The sequence below is a fragment of the Diabrotica virgifera genome, chromosome 1 (assembly GCF_917563875.1).
Source record: "Diabrotica virgifera virgifera chromosome 1, PGI_DIABVI_V3a".
Classification (NCBI taxonomy): Eukaryota; Metazoa; Arthropoda; class Insecta; order Coleoptera; family Chrysomelidae; genus Diabrotica; species Diabrotica virgifera.
The window spans coordinates 155,120,139-155,142,214 of record NC_065443.1 but is presented as its reverse complement, the minus strand read 5'-3'; the positions used below and the strand labels follow the sequence as shown (position 1 = coordinate 155,142,214).

Here is a 22,076-nt window from a genome sequence, read left to right as displayed (position 1 = left end):
TGTGTAAGAAAACAACGGACCGAGTATATCAAGTTGTGCAAATAGACATTTCAGTTGAAATGCCCCGTGATAGTCTTTAATAAAAAAGATAATACATACATAAGCCCTTTCACTTATGTATTATTGAAAGCGTTTGTCCTAAAAATAAATTAGTCAATTATAAATAAATTTTTGTAAGAGTGATAGATACATAGTATAGTACAAAATAATCTAGTGAATTGTGAAAAAGAAAGTAAATACTTCAGTTTGCTAGTAACAAAAAAAGAAGGCATGCTTTCTGTGCAAATGCAAATTTTAAGTTAATATCCCATACCTCTTGTATTTCAGGTGCCTGCCAAACAGTTGCATGAAAATAAAATATAAAATTCATAAATAAATTTAATTCACACATAAATGAAATGGCACTAATAACCAAAATCTATTAAGAAATGGATATGTGAATATGTGAACGGTCATATGAAAGTAAAATGTTGGTCTAGATTAACAAACTTAAAATTAAACATCAAACTCCTTATCACTTACCAGATTCACTCTCAATCCCTCGCATTTTCTACAATTAATTTATTGTAGCCAGTCTGGATAGACTTGATAGCTTATATACACTTGTTCAATTGAAACTCATCTTTGGTCAAGTTAGCCTTGGAAACAATTTTATTGTAATCACTCAACTGACGTTTGAAATGTTAGTTATGTTTGTAAACGTCACACTGAGCAGTTGCTATGACTTGCATTTGACTGTGATTATAAGTATTCTGACTTAAAAATGGCGTTTGTTGTTAACAATCCGTCAAAATATAATCAGCGTGCGGTCATTTAATTTTAGTGTACTGAAGGTTTGCAACCGTTGCAAATTCATACGCGAATTCAAATAGCGTATAGAAACGCATGTTTTGCAAGGAATACTGTCGAAAATTTAAGCGTGGAAGAGGGGAGACGAATGATAAGCCGTGACCAGGTGCACTGAGTAATGCATCAACAAACAACAACGCGGCATGTGTGGAAGGCGATTAAAGATAATCGTCTAATTTCAATAAGAGCAATTTCAGAAACTGTTGGTATGAGTACAGGATCTCTCCATTAATCGTACACAAAGTGGGTTACAACAAAGTTTTTGCGCAATGGATTCCTCGGTTTTTGTCAGAAGAACAAAAACGTCTACGAATGGGTTTATACATATCAGGAGCTTGGAGGAGTAAGGGCGAACTGCAAACACGATGTTTCGGGAAAACTGAAGTAAAGTTTACAAACATGTTAGCATAGTAAGGGCCAACAAGTGATCCTACTAGATTATGCGGTTTAGCGTCGCATTTCTACTATGGCGTGGGGTCTAACGAGGGATAAGGTGTAAAATTTGTACTATTACAATGCCGGCAAAAAATCTTTACAAAGTGAATAAAACGTGTAAATCTTAGGAATCATTATTGTAATTTTACGGCTAGTTTCCAACTAAAATAGTAAATTAATATAATAAAGTATTAATTTGTAAAATTACTATAATAATCCTTCTTATTTATGCCTTATATTCACTTTGTAAAGATGATTTTTGTCGGTGTCACGTTCTATCGGTACATCGGCTTATCACTACAATCTTTTCTCAGAAGCGTTGAACAGAATAATAAAAGGCGCCTTTGTAACCGAAAAGTTTATCGCCAAGTACTAATAAAAATTCATAGATTCTCTACTACATATTATGCAAATTACACCCTAATCTTTTCCTACGGTACGGAGATCCTTCAGGTAGATCTTAAAAACTTAAGAGGATTTTGCAAGATTTTTATGAAATAAAAAACATAGGTTTAATACTTTATAAACATCCCTAGTGTTTTTAATAAAATTCACAAATAAAGCTTCAAATCAATTCAATTTGATTTTCATCGTCTACGGTTTCTTCGTCTTCTGTATCTCACCAACTAAAGCTACTAAGCTACAGAATTACAGAAACACCGGCGCGTTAACAGAGGAGAAGGGGCGAATCATGAACAGAAACGCAACGAAAGCCTGTGGGTTCGCCCTTACTCTTCTAGACGTCATTATTTTTTCATGTAGAATTACCCCTTGAAGTTTGCCTTACTTATTTAAAAACACCCTGTATTAATAAAAACATGGCTAATTGTTAAAGTACATAACTTTTGTATGGTCCAACATAAGCGAATGAATAAAAAAAACAGAATGTTGAGAAAACATGAGGGTTTTACTTTGAGTATTTTATAAATGCTAGAATATTCCACAGAGTGATGCGAAGTTAGAGAAAAAAACACAGTTTCATTGGTACACCCGGTATATAATGAAAATTTACCTGTTTAGCAACAATATTATTACAGCGATATTGTTAAAGAATAAGGCTATAACATATTAAAAAATCACTTAAATCGGATCACAGGTTTAGGAAATTCGAGACATCAAAAATGACCCATTTTTTTTAAGGTGTCCGGTTAATTTTGGACCCCAGTGTATTTTAATAGAAGGGACTCAAAAATGCCATTATATGGCATTACAACAAGTTACTTTTATTCAAAACAAGTTTTTGACCAAATTTTATAGTGTAGAAAACGTTAAAATACCGTTTTTTACATTTTTCTCTATTCCCAAAATAATCGACTTGGCTAAAAATTTACCCACAGATCGCCAAAACATAGGACTTTAAGTGGTGAGAAGGATTTGAATTATATTACAATAACAAAAAAGTTACATGCAATATCATAGTCAAAAATATAGGCGTCTACTGTAAGTAAAATTAACACGAACATATCGACCTCACGACAAAAATTGTTAAAAAAGAAATTGTAATAATTGTAAATACGATTTATTTGGAACAATTTCAGTTTCTACCATTTTTGTCGAAAAGTTAAAAATGGCGGAGATATTGAGCAAAACAGGTTCTCCTTTAAAATCAAGATGGCGGCTAACGTAACGGAGGAATTCATTCGTGATTTTAAATTTAGGCTACTATTGACTCCCCTAAAGATTAGAAAAATAAAATTTTGGGCAGCTCGGTATGCAAGGTCAAATGCTATTCCGACTGGACTAATATACTTTTGAGTCCGATATTACTGCATGTAACTTTTTTGGTTTTGAAATATAATTCAAATCCTTCTAACCACTTACAAGTCCTATATTTTGGCTATCTGTGGCCAAATCGATGATGATGTATTTTGGGAATGGAGAAAAATGTAAAAAACGGTATTTTAACGTTTTCTACACTATAAAATTTGGTCAAAACCTTGTTTTGAATCAAAATAACTTGTTATAATGCCATATAATGACTTTTTTTGAGTCCCTTCCCCTGAGTGATTTGACATGGAATGTGCCTTACATTATAGTATTAAAATAGATGTGATGTTTAAAATATTCCTGGATTTAACTTCAGGCATCACATGACTCTCCCTACGCGGGTTGCTGTGTCCAGAGGATACGACCTCACATCATGGACTTCAAGTACAACTGTTGTTCATTTCTCGTAGATTTTTTTAAAGTTATATACATTACATATTACATTATTGTTGATACACGAGTAGGTTTACTTGTGTAAAATTGTTACATTATATTATACAATTATTCGTTGAAAGTTTATAATTGTCGCTGAACTATTTTTCATATTGTGACGCGCGTTGAACATCTAATCTTATATAATATAATCTGAGATCTTAATAATAATTGTATTAATTTATTATTATTAGTATATTAATTTATCGCTGATTGCATTTTGTGTATATTATTTATTAATAAGGTTTATTCATTTCACTATTAATTATTTTTAACTTCAAATAAATATTTGTTATAGTACGGGTCACCTCGCATATTTTACTGTTTTAGAAATTGATTTAGAAAATTGAGTAGAATTAAATGTACAGTACAACCTCGTTAATCCGGATGTCCGGATTATCCGGATCAATCCGAAATGAAAAAATAAAAAAATAATTTTGATAATTGTATGTACATACCGCATTATCGTCATTGCATGCACTGAAACGTCGTACAAAATTAAAACAAAGGAAGATCAATGACTTTTTTGTAAATAAAAACTAATGCACGCGTAAATCATATAGGATGTAAATATAGTAAGTTATAATTTTACATGTAGTTTTATTAACCTTATTATATTTCCGGATTATCCGGATTTTCGATTTACCGGATCGCTTCCGGTCCCAGTTAGTCCGGTTAAACGAGGTTGTACTGTATATATATTTTCTTGTTTTTCACCTGCTACATATATTTCACTATAGTCCACTAGTTTATTTATTCTGTATTTCGTAATACATACATATATGTACATACTCAATTCAAAGGGAAGAAATCAGCATGGTTCTAGTCTGAACGCATATACTCCTACTCCGTTTCTGGTGTCCTCATATGATATACAGGGTGTCCAGAAACTCTACCGACAAATGAAGACAGGAGATTCCTCAGATAATTTTAAGACAATTTAACCCATTTCACCTAGTCCGAAAATGCTTCCTAGGGGAGCTAGAGCTCTTTGAAGATGGCGTCATGTATTTAGTTTTTCTTAAATACCTCCAGAACGCTTCTATTTAGAAAAACGAAAATTGTTATGCGTATTTACTTTCGAGAAATGAATCGATTCCATTCATTGCGAAGTTCTAGTACCGGTCATAGGCGTCCGTTTTGGGTAGGGCAACGGTTATTTTATCGCCTATCTTTTTTGTCTTTAATTTTTAAGCATTTTTGACTCTGAATTATTAAATTGTGAGGTGTTCTAGTACTAAAAGGTACTCTTACTTTAAGTCGATAGGATACACCGTTTTCTAGAAAAATCGATTTGAAAATTTTTCGTTCTTTGAATTTAAAAAAAAGGATTAAAAAAAACTATTTAGAAAGATGAAAATTGGTACATTTATTTATATTCCAGAGATTAATCGATTTCATCAATGGCGAATTTCTAGTACCGGTCATAGGCGTCCGTTTTGGGTAGGTCAACAGTTATTTTATAGCATAGCTTTATTGTCTTTAATTTTTAAGTATTTTTGACACTAGATTATTCAATTATGAGATATTCGCGTACTAAAAGTTACTCTTGGTTTAAGTTGGTAAAATACATCGTTTTTTTAATTTTTTAATATATTTTTTTCAAATTCCCAAAACTAAAAACTTTTAAATCGATTTTTCTAGAAAACGGTGTGTCCTACCGACTTAAAGTAAGAGTACCTTTTAGTACTAGAATACCTCACAATTTAATAATCCAGTATCAAAAATGCTTAAAAGTTGAAGACAAAAAAGTTATGCGATAAAATAACCGTTGCCCTACCTAAAACGGACGCCTATGACCCGTACTAGAAATTCGCAAGGGATGGAATCGATTCATTTCTGGAAACTAAATATGTATACAAATTTTCGTTTTTCTAAATAGAAGCGTTCTGGAGGTATTTAAGAAAAAACTAATTACATGGCGCCATCTTCAAAGAGCTCTAGCTCCCTTAGGAAGCATTTTCGGACTAGGTGAATTGAGTTAAATTGTCTTAAAATTATCTGAGGAATCTCCTGTCTTCGTTTGTCGGTAGAGTTTCTGGACACCCTGTATAGAGGCCATCGCATTTGCTGAAAGTCAGCCTTGGGAACAACACGATAACAATGAAATAGACGAAAACAAGGATCGTTTTAAATTTTGAAACAGTTTCAAAGTTCCTTGAGTTTCTTATTCATGGCTATATTTCCCCTGGTGATCTCATTGTCCCCTCATAACTATATTTTATTTTATTTATAAACAAAGTATTACGGACTATACAATTAATTTTAACAACCAACATTTTACTTTATTTTCAATTGTTCATTCTGGTATTAAAATAAAAAAAACTTACCGCGTGAATTTCCTTATTTTTATGACGAGCTTTTTCGAGAGTTTTGTTGGCATTTTCGTAATTTGCTAAACACCTAAGTCGGCGCACCAGAAGAGCTCGAGCAGCTTGGCTGTCCCTCATATAGTATCGAAGTGTATCGGCCAACTTTAGATCCTGATCGCTAGCCACTCGACTTTCTAATTTCCTAACCTTTTCGAATGTATCAGATACCCTCGACAAATATTTATCTAGTCTTCCGTTATCACTGTTCGCTAGTTGAATTAATCCCCCGGATATTTTAATATAGCTATCGGCTAGTTCTTTGTGCTTTTCAGTCATCTTATCAGTCCGATAAGTTGCATCCTTTAACTGATTGTGGTACTCCGTTAACGAGTTCATCTGCTGTTCAAAGAAATCGTTCACATCTCTAACTGTGGCGTTTAGGTAATACTGGTCAGTAGTGGTTCCTACTGACTTTATGAGACCTCCCAACTGCTGGAGCTTCCCTTTAGGACGGGCACACAAATCTTGATCATATTCGAGAAAAACGTGAAGGTGTTGGTCTTCTCTAAATATGGAATGACTAGCTAATCGAGTGAGGAATACTTCGTGCATCGCAACCGTTTTTTTGAAGGTGGCGAGATATTCTCTAAAAGGAAAATACTGTATTAAAGTAAACAATAATATGTTTGCTTATTAAACCAGCCCCATGTCTATGATAACAAAGATATTACATCACAGAACACATTATAATTTTAGAAACTAAGCAAATAATTCTGAATCTATAAAAATGTAATCGCGGTTACTTTGATATTTTTTAATTATATAATGCATATCTGTATCTTCAGAATATCTTTAAACTCTTCACCATGACATTGGAAATTTATTTTAGTTTTAATCGAAAATATGTTCAACAGTTATGTGCTACCAAATATTTGTTTTTTTTGTCAGCTGAGGGATATTACTCCTTTATATATTTTACATATTTTCTTGTGACATTTTTCTTTTTAATTATTATAATTTTTCTGAATTAAACCACAGATGTAGAAACATTTTTTTGTTCGACGTTTCGTTTTTAAAAAAATTTACAAAAAAAGTTATCACAACAAAAAGATAAAATTGTCGCAGGCGTTAAGTCGTATGCCATAATCACTACGAATCAGAATCCAAAGGTCGGTGTAAACAGGTTCAGACAAGAACAGACTTATAATATGTTGACCGTTCACTCTTGGAGTATAGGTCGCTCAAATACTATGAGCTCTTTTAATCCATTCCACGCGGTGGATTAGTCCGCAGTTTCCTTAGGTCGTCGTTCATAGGTTGTGCTGTTTTTTGCCTTCTCTACTATCTTCTTCCACTGTCGTCAGTTAGAATCTTTTCTCTCCAGTTTGCAATTTTTATCTTTAATTGGTCTTCCTCTTGGTCTATTTTTTACTGGTCTCCAGTTCATTATCTTCCTGATCAGTTCTTCTACCCCTCTTCTTTGTGTGTACATAAACCATCTTGAGCCTTTGTACTTTAATGAATTTCACTATATCTTCTCCTTCAATTATATTTATTATTTCATGGTTCATCAGCTTTCTATATTCCCCTGTTTGCCTTTACTGGGCCAGGTATTCTTCTCATAATTTTTCTCTCAATTATTCTTAACTTTTCTTCGTCTTTTTTCGTAAGGCACATTACTTCTGCTCCACTGGTCTAATTGCTGCTGTATATATTTTTGATTTTGTTTTTTTTTGCTCAGGTTTTTGTCCTTAAGTAGTAGGTAATATTTCCAATATACTCTATTACCTGCTTTAATTCTTTCGTTTATCTCTATATTCCTTCCGTTTTTGCCGTCATCACCCCCAGGTATTTGAAGCAATCTACTCTCTGGAATGTATTTTCACCTATCTTTATTTATGTTATTCTGTTTACATTGTCTCTTGTGCTTATAAGATATTTTGTTTTATTCTGATTGATTATTAATCCTCTCGTCTTTGCTTTTCTTACCAGGGTTAAAAGTGCCCCTTCTAGTCTTTTTCTATCTCGTGCTACCAGCCCCAGGCCATTCGCATATCCTATGATCTGTGTTGGGCTTTGAATAATTGACTTTTTCAGCCCTGTGTCCCTAATTACTCCTTCTAGAGCGATATTAAATAGTGTCGTTGACAGACTGTCTCCTTGTCTTACCCCAAGTTCTATTTTGATGTCGTTAGTCAGTCTTATTAATTTTGCCGGTATTTCCATTTTTTTCATTTCGAATGCCTGTTGTGGTCATAATATGCTGTCGAAGGCCTGTTGAAAGTCGATGAATAGTATGATTAATTATATGTCATGTTCATAGCTTTTTGCAATTGTTTGTGTTAGTACGTGTATTGCATCTATTGTTGATCTTCCTTTTCTAAAGCCCTGTTGATATGGTCCTATATTTTTTTCTGAGTATTGATTTAGTCGGTTTCTTATAATTGTGGTCAATATCTTATACATTGTATTTAGTAACATAATTACTCTGTAGTTGCAGCACTTAGTTGGATCCCCTTACTTAAAGATTGGTGCGATATGGCCGTTTTTCATTCTATGGGCATGCTTTCGTCCTTCCAAATTGTAACCATTAACTTGTGCATTCGCTTCGTGAGCTCCTGTTCTCCGTTGATGATCAGTTCGTTGTTGATTTCATGTGGCCCTGGCGTTTTGTTTACTTTTAGTTGTTTTAATACTTCCATGAATTCCTGATAAGTAGGTGCGCCTTCCTCTTCATCTCTGTTATCTCTTATGTCCTCATCCTCTGAATCTGCCTTGTGGTTATTTTTGTATAGGTCCGTGAAATGTTTTTCCCAATCTTTTTTGTTTATTTTTGTGATAGCTTTTTTGGTACATACTTTGTATGTTTCGAATTGTTGTTTCGTATATACTATATTGTTTTATATATTCGAACAAATTCTTGTTATCTTTATTTTTCTAATTCTTGCATTTGTAAGAACAGACTTAAGGCCTAATATAAGAAGACAGATCGAAATTGTATAAATATCTCCAAAAAGTAATAGATATAATACCAAAAAAGATTCTTTAGTAAGTACAGGAGACTTGGATGCAAGAATAGGCAAATACATACTACCGGGTATAAAAGGTATAAAACAAGAATTTAGTGAAGATACAATAGAACCAGAATACGAATATACGTGGCAATACTGTGCGCACTAGAATATGTACTTCAAATTACGGCATAGAACGGTCAATTGATCGAGAACCGCTGAGCTGTAATATTTGAATACTTTTACTGTACAAGCGATTCCCGAAGTTTGTGTAAAAACTCAATTTTTAATAATTTTTTTTTTAACAGTGATTTTGAATCTTGTAATTATTCATTTAATCTAAAAATGGATTAACAGTATAAACTGAAGCGAAAAATTTTCAATGCTCAAGGTCTTGAAATAATACACTACTCGTTCAACAAGAAGCAGGTGCTGTACACCTATTACGTGGCAAGCATGACAGGTAATTTGATAAATCTGTTAAGAAGAATAATAAATAATCTGAGATTTTTTGTGGTACATTTTCAGAAATTTCTATGTGTATGAAGAGATGCAATTTTCATTCTTCTTCTTCTTGTGCCACTCCTATCGGAGATTGGAAATCAACAAGGCTGCCCTGACCTTTACAGCTGTCCTAAAGAGTTCATTAGAGGTGCAACCAAACCACTCTCAAATTCCGCAACCATGACATTCTTCTACGGCCTGGACTCCGTTTTTCTTCTATTTTTACTTGCATTATATTTTGAAGTAATGCGTATTTATGTCCTCTCATCAGGTGACCCAAATATTCGAGTTTTCTTCGTTTTATCGTTAACAAAATTTTTGGATATTTTCATATCCTTCGTATTACTTCAAAGTTTGTGACTCTTTCAACCCAACTTATTTTCAACATTCGACGGTAGCACCACATCTCGTGACTTTCAATATCTTTTATGTTGTTCTGTTTGAGAGTCCAGGCCTCTACACCGTATAATAGCGTTTTAAATACGTAGCCTCTTAGCATTTTTAATCAAAGAGGGATGCTTATACCTATCTCTGTTGCAGAAGAATTTTCTCATCTTTATAGAGGTGGCCCTGGCAATTTCGATACGTCTTTTTATTTCATTGTTTTGGTCTCCAGTTTCGTTTATTAAAGTTCAAAAGTATTTGTAATTTTCATTATAAGGCAGCTAATGGAAAAATCCAGGAATAAATAAAAAAACGCACATTTGGTATACACTGATACACCGATCCTAAGAAAGCATATGATAGAGTTCCTCGTGGTGGGCGGTTAATAAAAAAGGAGTTCCAAGAGAGTATGTGAACAATGTAAGAGACATGTATGAGGGAGAAACAACTAGTGTTAGGACTGGTAAGGGAGAGACTGATAAATTCCATGTGATAAGAATATAGAGAAACTACAAGGTAACATTAATGGGTGCTTAATGTATGGTGATAATGTAGTGTTAGTACGAAATACTGAAAGAAGTTTATAACAAAAACTGGAACAACTGAGACAAGCCAACGAGGAAAAAGGTTTAAAACTTAAAGACGCAAATAGGACAAAAACAGAGTGTTTGGAATGTAAATTTAAAGATGGAGTTACTACAAATAACAGGCTAACTTTGGATTGTGAAATAATGTGAAAAGTGATAGTTTTAAATACCTAGGAACGGTATTAGGGTAATGGGGAAATAGGATGGATGAAGTAGAAAAAAGTGAGTGGTGTGTTGTGTGACAGAAAGAATCCAGGGGTATCTTTTGTTCTGCGTCCATGTGCATAAATTTGTGCATTTTCTTGTGCTGGTAAAACCATTTAATATATTTAGGTTATTTTGCTGACATGAGTTTATGAATCGTTCGTCAATAAATTTTTCTACGCCAGTTCAGACGTCACAAGCTTGTAAAATACAGAAACATAAACATCTCACAGCCTATGAATGACATGAAACATGATTATAAATATTCAAAATTGTATGCTTTTGACTACAATACTTACGCCTCTAATTCCTGTTTCATTTTCGTAAATTCCTCTTTGGTCATGGTGCCTTCCCCTTCACCTAAGCGTTGTAACTTTTCACGAGAAGCATCGAAATTTGGACGGGGTGGTGGTGGTGGGATCTGTAATTAAATTATGCACTTTGAAAAGCTTATAAGGAAAACATTTTTCGAAAAGAATGATAATATCTACCTATATTAATATGGTTTTACAATTTACATGTTATACAATATATACTGAATGACAAAAAAGGTAGGCACCTACTATATTTAGCGGATTTAATATTTTTTATTCTACATGTTCAGTGTCCCTTACTAATAAAATGATTAAATTTTCGTTTGATTCGTTGAGTTACAGCAAAAGCTGGTTCAATAATGTATTTTGTCGAGAATCCACGATTTCTTATACACTAATTGACACGCCTGGACATTGTTCTGATAAAGTCGATATCCTGTTGGAGTATCTCATTTCAGGCTACTGCAACTCCGTAAGTAAGATGTGCTAAAGTATGTAGAGGGTGTAAATTCAAGAGCCTGCGACCTATCATGTCACAAACGTGTTTAATTGGAGAAAGATCAGGTAATCGTAGTGGCGAAGATAAATAGTTGATGTGATGTTGTTCTGAAGCTATTTCCTTGTGGCATTTTTATAATTACGTATTTTTTATGGGAAATAATCAATAGTATTTTGTATTTTGACAACGAAACCCGATTTGGACTTCGAAACGTTAATAAATTCATTTTTTAGTAAAATTGTGGCTTTTTCCCATAAAAAATACGTAGTAGATGTGATGTTTATCCAATAACCCTTCCGCTCATGCATTTTTGTTTTTATATATATAATGGATTTCTACGGCTGTCGCCGCCTCTCCATACCCAGCTTCCAATTTTTTCGATCGTAACACGTATCTTCATCTAATTGCCTCGAATCCATTGCGTCCTGAATACTGTCCCTCCAGCTTCTCCGTGGTCGTCTCCTTCTTCTTCTCTCCGGTGGGACCCACTCTAATATTTTTCTCGGCCAGCGAGTCTCATTCATTCTTTTAACGTGCCCGAACCATGTCAGCTGTCTCTTTTCAATATCGTCCATTATAGTTTTTTCCACCTTCATACGTTCTCTAATTGTTTCATTTCTTACATGTTCTAATCTGGAAACCTGACAACTTCTCCTCAAGAAGTCCATTTCTGTACTAAGTAGCTTCTTTTTATTTCTTGCACTTATGTCCCAAACTTCTGCACCGTAGATTGTAGCGCTCTTCATTATACTTTCATATATTCTTTTCTTTGTTTCCTTCCTGATATCTTTGTCCCATAAAATTGAATTGAGGGATCTAGTGATGCTTCTACCTTTATTGATCCTGTGTTGTATTTCATCTTCACTATTTCCTCTATTTCCACTATTTTTGTTTTTTAAGATAAAAATTTGAAATTAGGTAGACATATTCCTTTAATTGTTTTAAACTTTTTGGCGTATTCAAAATAATTCCTTGTTATCCCTTTTAAGGGTTGTGAATTGTACAATACATTGTACATTGTGAACAAACGGTATATACGACCTGTACAATATATTGCACATTGTGAGTAAATTGTAGTGGCTCTTGCAACTTACGGAAAATAAAATACAATTAAAAGTCGTATATCTGCAACTAATTATTTATTTGTATGATATAACATAAAACACTTTTGTTTTAAACAAAAGGATGTCCCCGTTTTCTGGAGTATACTTTGTCTGATTTTATCAAAACTTCAGCGACATATGACGACGAATAAACTTCTTCCCTCTCCCTTGTTATCAGCAGCAGAACGAATAACTTCCCCGTTGTCTGTACTGCTTTCCTTCAACTCATTATCATCATCACTAATCACTGCTATCTTCTTCCTCCCCATCTCCCCAACCATAATCGTCATTGTCATCATCACTAAGCCCGTCAATACCTGATAAGCCCGCCCCAATTATCTCTATTAGTTGTTTTTCATTTAACGGCTTTCTTTTACTCATTTTTATATGTATTTTAATACTGCAAAATAAAAGAAGTATAAACCATTGTAAATAACATGTGGTTTTGTACCATACGTGTCGACCTCCGTTTATTCACACTGTACAGTATACTGTACACTAATATTTACTCAAATATAGAAAACACAAACTTAACGGAAATTGGACTGTAAATTTAGCAAATACAAGTGTCTTAACATCAGCAAAAATATATATGACATTTAAAACCAATCTGTAAATTATTAAACGCCACCTTACATCGAGACACTGAAGTAACCATCACAACAACCTACTTCTTTGAATTTCATTTAAATCAACGCTACATGGAAGCAACTGTTTAAAATTAAAATTAATATGTATACACTACCATTTACATTGTGAATAAGTGCACACCTACATTGGATCCGATTTTCTCCGATCAGATCAGATCATATCAGATCCGATCCGATCCGACAGGCGGTGCCTACATTGGATCCGTCTTTCTCCGATCAGATCAGATCCGATCAGACCGGTTTTCCGGCGAGGGTGCCTACATTGGTTCAGTAATCTTCCGACCACCGACCACCGACAATGAGTTCCGATGAAGATGTGTTAAGGAGATGATGAATTTAATATATTTAAACATGTTAGCTTGCAACCCCCAACTTGCAACCAGTTTGAAACCAGTTTGCAACCAGTTTGCAACCATTTTGCAACCAATTTGCAACTAATTTGCAACCAACTTGCAACTAAAATTGCAACTCCAATCGGAATGAAACCAAACACTTCTCGATGAGAATAGGAGAAGCTACTCCCGACGTCGGCCGATATCGGATCTGATCTGATCTGATCGGATCGGAGAAAAACGGATCCAATGTAGGCACTCCCATTTAATACTATGGGTTTATTTTTTATTCCGACGTCGGATCTGATCTGATCGGAGAAAATCGGATCCAATGTAGGTGCGGCCTAAAGCGGATAGAAACATCTGGTCACGTTATTTTGATACCAGCAAAGTGAGGTACAATATACTGTACACCATGAGCGAAAGGGTTAATATCCTCTGGCAGCATGCGGCAAAAATCGAGTTTTGGGTAGTGTTTAGGTATGAAATAAGACTAATAATCCACTAATTCCTGAATATAGCGTAGAGTTGTCTCTGAGGAAAATTGGTGGTGATCTGCTGCCATAAGCAAAAGCACCTCATATCATAACTCATACGGTGTTGTAAACTTGGCGCTCTCTGTCAAATTGTAGGTCACGTTTTTCTCCACGTCGCCTTCTCTATCTTGTCAGACTCTCGTGCACAAGACCACCTGATTCCATTCCCGGTTCCACAGAATTATTTCTTCAGCATGCCATCCTCATCTGGCGACGGACTTAAAGGGACATTGATTTATGTAACGATCATATGCAGAAAGGCCAGGAGAACCAGTAGCACGCCTGCTGCATTTTTGCGATAGGAGGTGACACCAACTCATTTCATGTCCTCATTATATGTCCGTAAGTTTAATGCCATGTGAAACTCCGAAAACTAAATAAATAGTAAGTTGGTTTCAGCATTTGTGATAACCCGCTTTTACATAAATGTTCATGAATGCCGCAAAAGCTTTAGAAAAATATTTTAGTCTTGTATCATTATAAAACAATAGAAGTTTTCTTATAATACAAATAATATATAAATTATATTATTACACTTTTTCTTTTGATTTATTATTAAATGTATGCTAAAAAGTTAAATATAAGTTTAGTTGACGGGTCAACATTATCAGCTTTGTTTTCCAAAAATTGTTTTTTAATGGTCATTAATACATACGAGAATAAGACAGCAAACCTACTTTGGAAAGTAAACATTTTTATGATATCTAAACCATTTATCTAAATTATGGGTTTCTCAAAACCATTTTACTGATAATATAAATTATATAGGCTTATCATAGAAATTATTGCCACAGTTAATAATTTGTACACAAATAAAATGAGAAATGTTTCCTAAGCTTTGTTTATAATTTAGTTATTTATTTTGAATCACAGACCATGTATTTATATAAGAAATTCATACTACAGATGTGGATAATAATATATTCAAGACCAAATTTTTCAATAAATAAATATTTTTAAAACACTATTTTAAAAAACTGAACTGCATATGTATTGAAAGCGAAAGTGTTGCCAAATATCGGAAAATATGTTTTAGAACTGCATTAGATAACAAACGTATACAGTGTGTCAATTTAAAAACTTACAATGGCTATATCTCACGAACAAAAGCTGATATCAAAAAATGCTTGAAACCATTTCTAGGATAGTAAGGGGGAACTAAAATGACATGAAAGAGAACTCACCCCCATCAACCCCATAGGCCCCACCCATCACACCCAAAAGTTTAAATTGCAAACCCCTACTTGTGATACATCATTGAAAAGGCTATAAAAAATGCTATCCAATGGTATAAATAATAATTATACAGGGTGAAGCAATAATTGTGAAACTTTGGCTTAAATGAAAAATTTACTAAGGTTTTGTTGAATTACAAATTGATTAAAAATGTCAATTAAGTAAATATTTAATGTGAATTCTGTTGTTTGGTAAACAATAATACAGCCTATTTTCAAATTCTGCACGAAATTTGGCAAATGTTCTAGTAATAGGGCGACATGCTTGAGTAATTCTTTCTCGCAATTCCTTAAGTGATGCAAGTTGAGTTTTATAAACAACTGATTTAAGGTAACCCCATAGAAAAAAGTAATATACTATTCTACTATAAAAAGTACCATCCAATGGTATAAAAATTAATTATACAGGGTGTTAATATCAGCTGGCTTACTATGACTTTTGTATTTGTAATGCTATCTCCCGGACTATTATTTTAAATGGTAAATGTCTGCTCGAACTTTTTTTTTGTTGAATTAAAAACTCAATTTGCTATTTTTACCTTAAATCAGTTGTTTATAAAACTTAACTTGCGTCACTTGGGAAATTGCGAGAAATAATTACTCAAGCATGTCGCCCTATTACTAGAAAAACATTTGCCAAATTTCGTGCAGAATTTGAAAATAGACTGTATTATTGTTTACAAAACAACGGAACCAAATTTATTTAATTGACATTTTTATCAAATTTGCAATTCAACAAAACCTCATTAAATTTTTCATTTAAGCCAAAGCTTCACAATTATTGCTTCACCCTGTATAATTATTGTTTATACCATTGGATAGCATTTTTTATAGCCTCTTCAATGATGTATCACAAGTAGGGGTTTGCAATTTAAACTTTTTGGGTTGTGGTGGGTGGGGCCTAGGGGGTTGATGGGGGTGAGTTCTCTTTCATGCCATTTTAGTTCCCCCTTACTATCCTAGAAACGGTTTCAAGCATTTTTCGTTTTCAGCTTTTGTTCGTGAGATGTAGCCATTGTAAGTTTTAAAATTGACACACTGTATAGATAAAAATTGATAAGAGGCATTTTTTCGTCTAGATCTTTTAAAACATAGAAGTAGGGTAAAGGCAAAGGCTTTAAGGTGGCAGAGCGAAAATACTTACTAAGCCAAACGGCCCCCTTAAAATATACAATCTACAAACAAATGTGCTTCTATTTGTTTAAACCAAAGTAAAGGAAAAAAGGAAGATCTATTAACATAACATATGCAGATGACACTGTGATTACGGCAAGCTCTGCTAAACAACTGCTAAACAAAACAAACAGTTGCTGTGAAAAATATGGACTAAAAATAAATATAAAAAAGACCAAATTCATGATAATAACAAAGAAAACAAATATACAAACAAATATACATTTGGGAAATGTACCGATAGAAAGGGTCGATAAATACAAAAACCTAGGAACCTGGACTTCGGACAATGATGATCAACCAACAGAAATAAGGGCCAGGATAAAAATAGCAAGAAATGAGTTCGGAAAAAATGAAAACAATTCTCTGCAACAAAGACCTTAGATTAGAACTGAGAGTAAGGGCTCTGAGATGCTACGTGTTTTCGATACTGGATTACAGGATGATGCTTAGAATAGCATGGACACAGAAGAAAACTGATTGTCGCCATCATTGTTTAATGCATACTCAGAGGAAATATTCAAAAAAGCATTAGAAGATCAAGTAGCAGGCATAAAAATAAATGGCCTACCCATATGTGAAATTAGAGAAGCTGATGATACAATACTAATAGCAGAAAATATTATAGATCTACAAAGAATTTTAGATAAGGTTATTGCAACGAGTGAAGAATTTGGTCTGTCACTAAATATAAAGAAAACAAAATGCATGGTTATATCAAAGAAAATTATTGGAAACATCAATCTACACGTAAATAATAAAACAATAGAACGAGTTCAGAATTACAATTATTTAGGGACAATGAAACGAACGATTATACCAAAGAAATCAGAGTTAGAATAGAAAAGACTAGAAGTGCATTCAATAATATGAAACAAATATTATGTAGTAGAGACCTCAAACTAAATATTAGAAAACCAGTGCTAAATTGTCATGTATTTTCTGTTCTTTTGTATGGCGTGGAGACATGGACTCTTAATAAACAATGTCTCAATAGATTGGAAACATCTGAAATATGGACATATCGAAGAATGCTGAGTATCTCCTGGACAGACAGAATAACCAATGAAGAAGGACTAAGAAGAATAGAGAACAGCAGGGAGATACTGGATTCATTCAAAATAAGAAAACTACAATATTTGGGTCTTATAACATGTGGTGACAGATATGAACTCCTAAAATTAATAATGCAGGGAAAGATTCAAGAAAGGCGCGCAGCATAGGTAGAAGAAAAATGTCCTGGCAGAGAAACCTCAGAGAATGGTTTGGATGCAGCTCAATTGAACTCTTTGGGGCTGTAATGTCAATAGTTAGAACAGCAATGATGATTGCCAACGTTCGTCGCGGAGATGGCACGTAAAGAAGAAGAAGAAAACTAACACGGAAGTATTGCAAGAAATGAGCCAAGAATACGAAATAAACACAATAAAAATAAGAAAGTTACTATATCTGGGACACGTAATGAGGGGACAGCGATATGAACTGCTAAGACTAATAATACAGGGAAAGATAAGATGAGGAAGGAGCATAGGAAGAAGGAGAGTATCCTGGTTGAAGAATTTAAGGGATCGATTTAAATGCAGTTCTATAGAACTCTTCAGAGCAGCGGTAGATATAGTAAAGATAGTGATAATGATATCCAACCTCCGATTGGGAGACGGCACTTAAAGAAGAAGAAAGGAAAAAAAAATTGAAGGCACTCGTGGGAGTGCCGACAGAGGTGAAAACTTCTTATAGTATATAAATTACGAACTCAATGCTTTTACTCCATCCTAAAAGAAGTGCTATACCTATATCATATACGATATACGCGATGCGTATGCCCTATGTTATTTATGTACACATACACATAATTTATATATGTACAAAATTTATTTCAGCGAAGTGATGACGGTCGCAAATTCAATACTTTTTTCCCATCAAAGAAGTGCACAACGTCCCTAAAGAAATTATTTAATTCAAAAATTTATTTCGTCGAAGCGATAACGGTCGCTAATTTAATCATTTTCCCCATCCAAAAAGTGCACAACATCCCTCAAGAAGTTTTCACTTCAAATATTTATTTCGTCGAAGCGAATATAGTCGCTAATTTAATACTTTTTTACATCGAAAAAGTGAACAACGTCCCTAAATAAGTTTCACTTCAAATATTTATTTCGTCGAAGCGATTACGGCCCTAATTCAATACTTTTCCTCCATACAAAAAGTGCACAACGTCCCTAAAAAAGTTTTTACTTAAAAAATTTATTTCGTCGAAGCGATGACGGTCGCTAATTTAATAATTTTTCCTTATCCAAAAAGTGCACAACGTCCCTCAAGAAGTTTTCACTTTAAAAATTTATTTCGTCGAAGCGATGCAGATTCGCTAATACAATATTTTCCCCATCCAAAAAGTGAACAACGTACCTCAAGAACTTTCCACTTCAAAAATTGATTTCATCGAAACGATGACGATCGCTAATTTAATACTTTTTTCCATCGAAAAAGTGCACAACGTCCCTAAAGAAGTTTCACTTCAAATATCTATTTCGTCGAAGCGATGACGGTCCCTAATTCAATACTTTTTCCCCATCCAAAAAGTGCACGAGGTCCCTCAAGAAGTTTTCACTTTACAAATTTATTTTATCGAAGTGATGACGGTCGCGATGACGCGATAATTTAATACTTTTTTCCATCCAAAAAGAGCACAACGTCCCTAAAGAAGTTTTCACTTCAAATGTCTATTTCGTCGAAGCGATGACGGTCGCTTATTTATTACTTTCTTCCCATCCAAATTTAATAATTTTTCCCCATCCAAAAAGTGCACAACGTCCCTAAAGAAGTTTTCACTTCAAAAATTTATTTCGCCGAAGCGATTACGGTCGCTAATTCAATACTTCTTCCCCATCTAAAAAGTGCACAACGTCCCCAAAAGAAGTTTTCACTTTAAAAATTTATTTTGCCGAAGCGATGACGATCGCGATGACGTAGGCAATTCAATACTTTTTCCCTATCTAAAAAGTGCACAACGTCCCTAAAGAAATTTTCACTTCATAAATGTATTTCGTCGAAACGATGACGGTCGCTAATTTAATACTTTTTCCCCATCCAAAAAGTGCAAACGACCCTCAAGAAGTGTTCACTTCAAAAAATTATTTCTTCGATGCGATGACGGTCGCCAATTTAATACTTTTTCCCATCCAAAAAGTGCACAATGTCCCTAAAGAAGTTTTTCACTTCAATACATATACGTACAAAATTTATGTCGCCGAAGAGATGACGGTCGCGAAATAAATCTTTTTTCCCCATCCTAAAATAGGTTTTACATTTATTTTAAATTTAAATACTTCTATGCAATTTATATATACATACAAATAATATATATAGCATAAGTGATGACGGTCGCAATGACGGTCGCGAATTAAATGCTTTTTCCCCTATCCAAAAATCGCACAACGTCCCTAAAGAAGTTTTCACTTCAATAAACGTACAACATTTATTTCGCAGAAGAGATGACGGTCGCGAAATAAATCTTTTTTCACCATCCAAAAATAGGTTTTAAATTTATTTTAAATTTAAATTCTTCTACACAATTTATATATACACACACATAAAATATATATATGTGTACGTACAAAATTTATTTCGCCGAAGAGATGACGGTCGCAATGACGGTCGCGAAATAAATGGTTTTTCCCCATCCAAAATTAGATTTAACATTTATTTCAAATTTAAATGCTTCTACACCATTTATATATACATACACTTAATATATATTTATGTACGTACAACATTTATTTCGCCGAAGAGATGACGGTCGCGATGACGGTCGCTAAATAAATATTTTTTCCCCATACTAAAATAGATTTTACATTTATTTTAAATTTTAATAATTCTATACATTTCATATATACATACACATGATATATATATTCGTAAAAAATTTATTTCACCGAAGCGATGACGGTCGCTATGATGGTCGCGAAATCAATAATTTTTCCCCATCGTAAAATAGGTTTTAAATTTATTTTAAGTTAAATACTTCTACACAATTTATATTCACATACATTATAATATATGTATACGTACAATATTTATTTTGCCAAAGCGATGACGGTCGCCAAATCAATCATTTTTCCCCATTCGAAATAGGTTTTACATTTATTTTAAATTTAAATACTTCTACACAATTTATATATATACATATTTGTAATATATACGTACAATATTTATTTCGCCGAAGCGATGACGGTCGCGATGACGGTCGCAACGAGGGTCGTAATGACGGTCGCGAATTCAACGCTTTTACCCCATCCAAAAACTGCGTTGACGGTCGCAATGACGGTCGCGAATTCAATGCTTTTTCCCCATCCAAAAAGTGCACAACGTCCCTAAAGAAGTTTCCACTTCAAAAAGAGATTTAGATGAACATTAAGAACATCATACATTTTAACTTATTTCAAGACATGGTTGGAGAGGCCACATGGGGTGACATATCTGAGCTAGAGTTCAATTTAATATCTACTATGTTAAGAAGAAAAGACTGGAGCTAGGTATTTGTTAAAAGAAAATGTATTTACTAACGATGAGAAACTCTGCACTATCCACACATAATAAATTATTTCTATACAAACCAAGTATTGTATTAAACTAAGTAATATTCAAATTATCCAGAGATTCCAGAACACAGTATTAAGGAACATTGTTGATGCACCTTGGTACATTAGGAACGCCAACCCCCATAGCGACCTGGAAATGGAAGATGCCAACGCCAACAAAGTAATCAAGAAAATATCAGGCAGTTGTGACCAAACACTCCAATAAGATTAAATGTCGAGGCAATCCAGTTCCTTGAAACACAGGGTTATGCTGGGGCCACAGTAACGTCTAATGCCGTTAATTAACGCATTATTTGCATTACAGAGATGGCAAATAATTCGTTAATTAACGGCATTAGACGTTACTGTGGCCCCAGCATTAGAAATAACTAATTCACTGAGTGGAGTTAACATCATCAGTTATGCGGATGATACCAACATTCTAGTCACAGCAACATCCGATCAAAATTTGCAAAATAAAACTACACAGATACTATCCACCATCAACAGTTATTTCTTATCCAACAAACTAGTTTTAAATGAAGAGAAATCAAAGTATATGATTTTCACGTCAAATAATTTATTAAACCATCAAGCCACTATACAAGCAGCAATAGATAAAACAGACTGCACGAAGTTGCTGGGGGTCCTGTTAGACAGTAATTTTAAATGGTCAAACCACATTTCTAATTTGAAATCCAGATTAAGTAGCGCATGTTATGCATTGAGAATTCTTTCACGTCTCTTTAATACATCAATATTAAAAACAGTATACTTCGCCCATTTTTACTCAATAGCCAAATATGGCATTGAAGTCTGGGGTTGTACCTCTGAATTAGAGGAGATATTCGTACTTCAGAAAAGAGCTATTAGGATAATATATAAAATGAAATTTAGAGATTCTTGTAGAGGCATCTTTAGACAAAATAATATTCTTACAATTCCTGGTCTGTATATATTTTCGTGTATAATGTATTTACATTGCAAAATTTATAAATTCAATAAATTTCAATTTAACCATGTTTATTCAACAAGATTCAGAGACAATCACTTTATGCTTCCACAACATCGTTCTGTTTTGTTGGAAGGTAGCACACATTATGCAGCCATAAGTTTCTTTAACAAATTGCCAATAGATATACGAATGAATTTACATCAGCCAAACTTTCGGA

General features: G+C 33.7%; 1 protein-coding gene across 3 annotated transcripts in view; it reads right to left on the bottom strand.

The window, feature by feature from the left end:
• Nucleotides 1-22,076, bottom strand: part of LOC114337768 (sorting nexin-6) — a 63,385-nt gene that overhangs the window by 16,033 nt on the left and 25,276 nt on the right. For 2 of the 3 annotated variants that reach the window (XM_028288303.2, XM_028288302.2), the window contains exons 3-5: nt 10,785-10,906; nt 5,814-6,441; nt 314-331 (exon numbers count right to left, since the gene is read on the bottom strand). In XM_028288303.2, coding sequence (XP_028144104.1) covers nt 314-331; nt 5,814-6,441; nt 10,785-10,906 — 768 coding nt within the window. The remainder of the gene's footprint in view (nt 1-313; nt 332-5,813; nt 6,442-10,784; nt 10,907-22,076) is intronic. The other variant, XM_028288304.2, reaches the window with a different exon arrangement.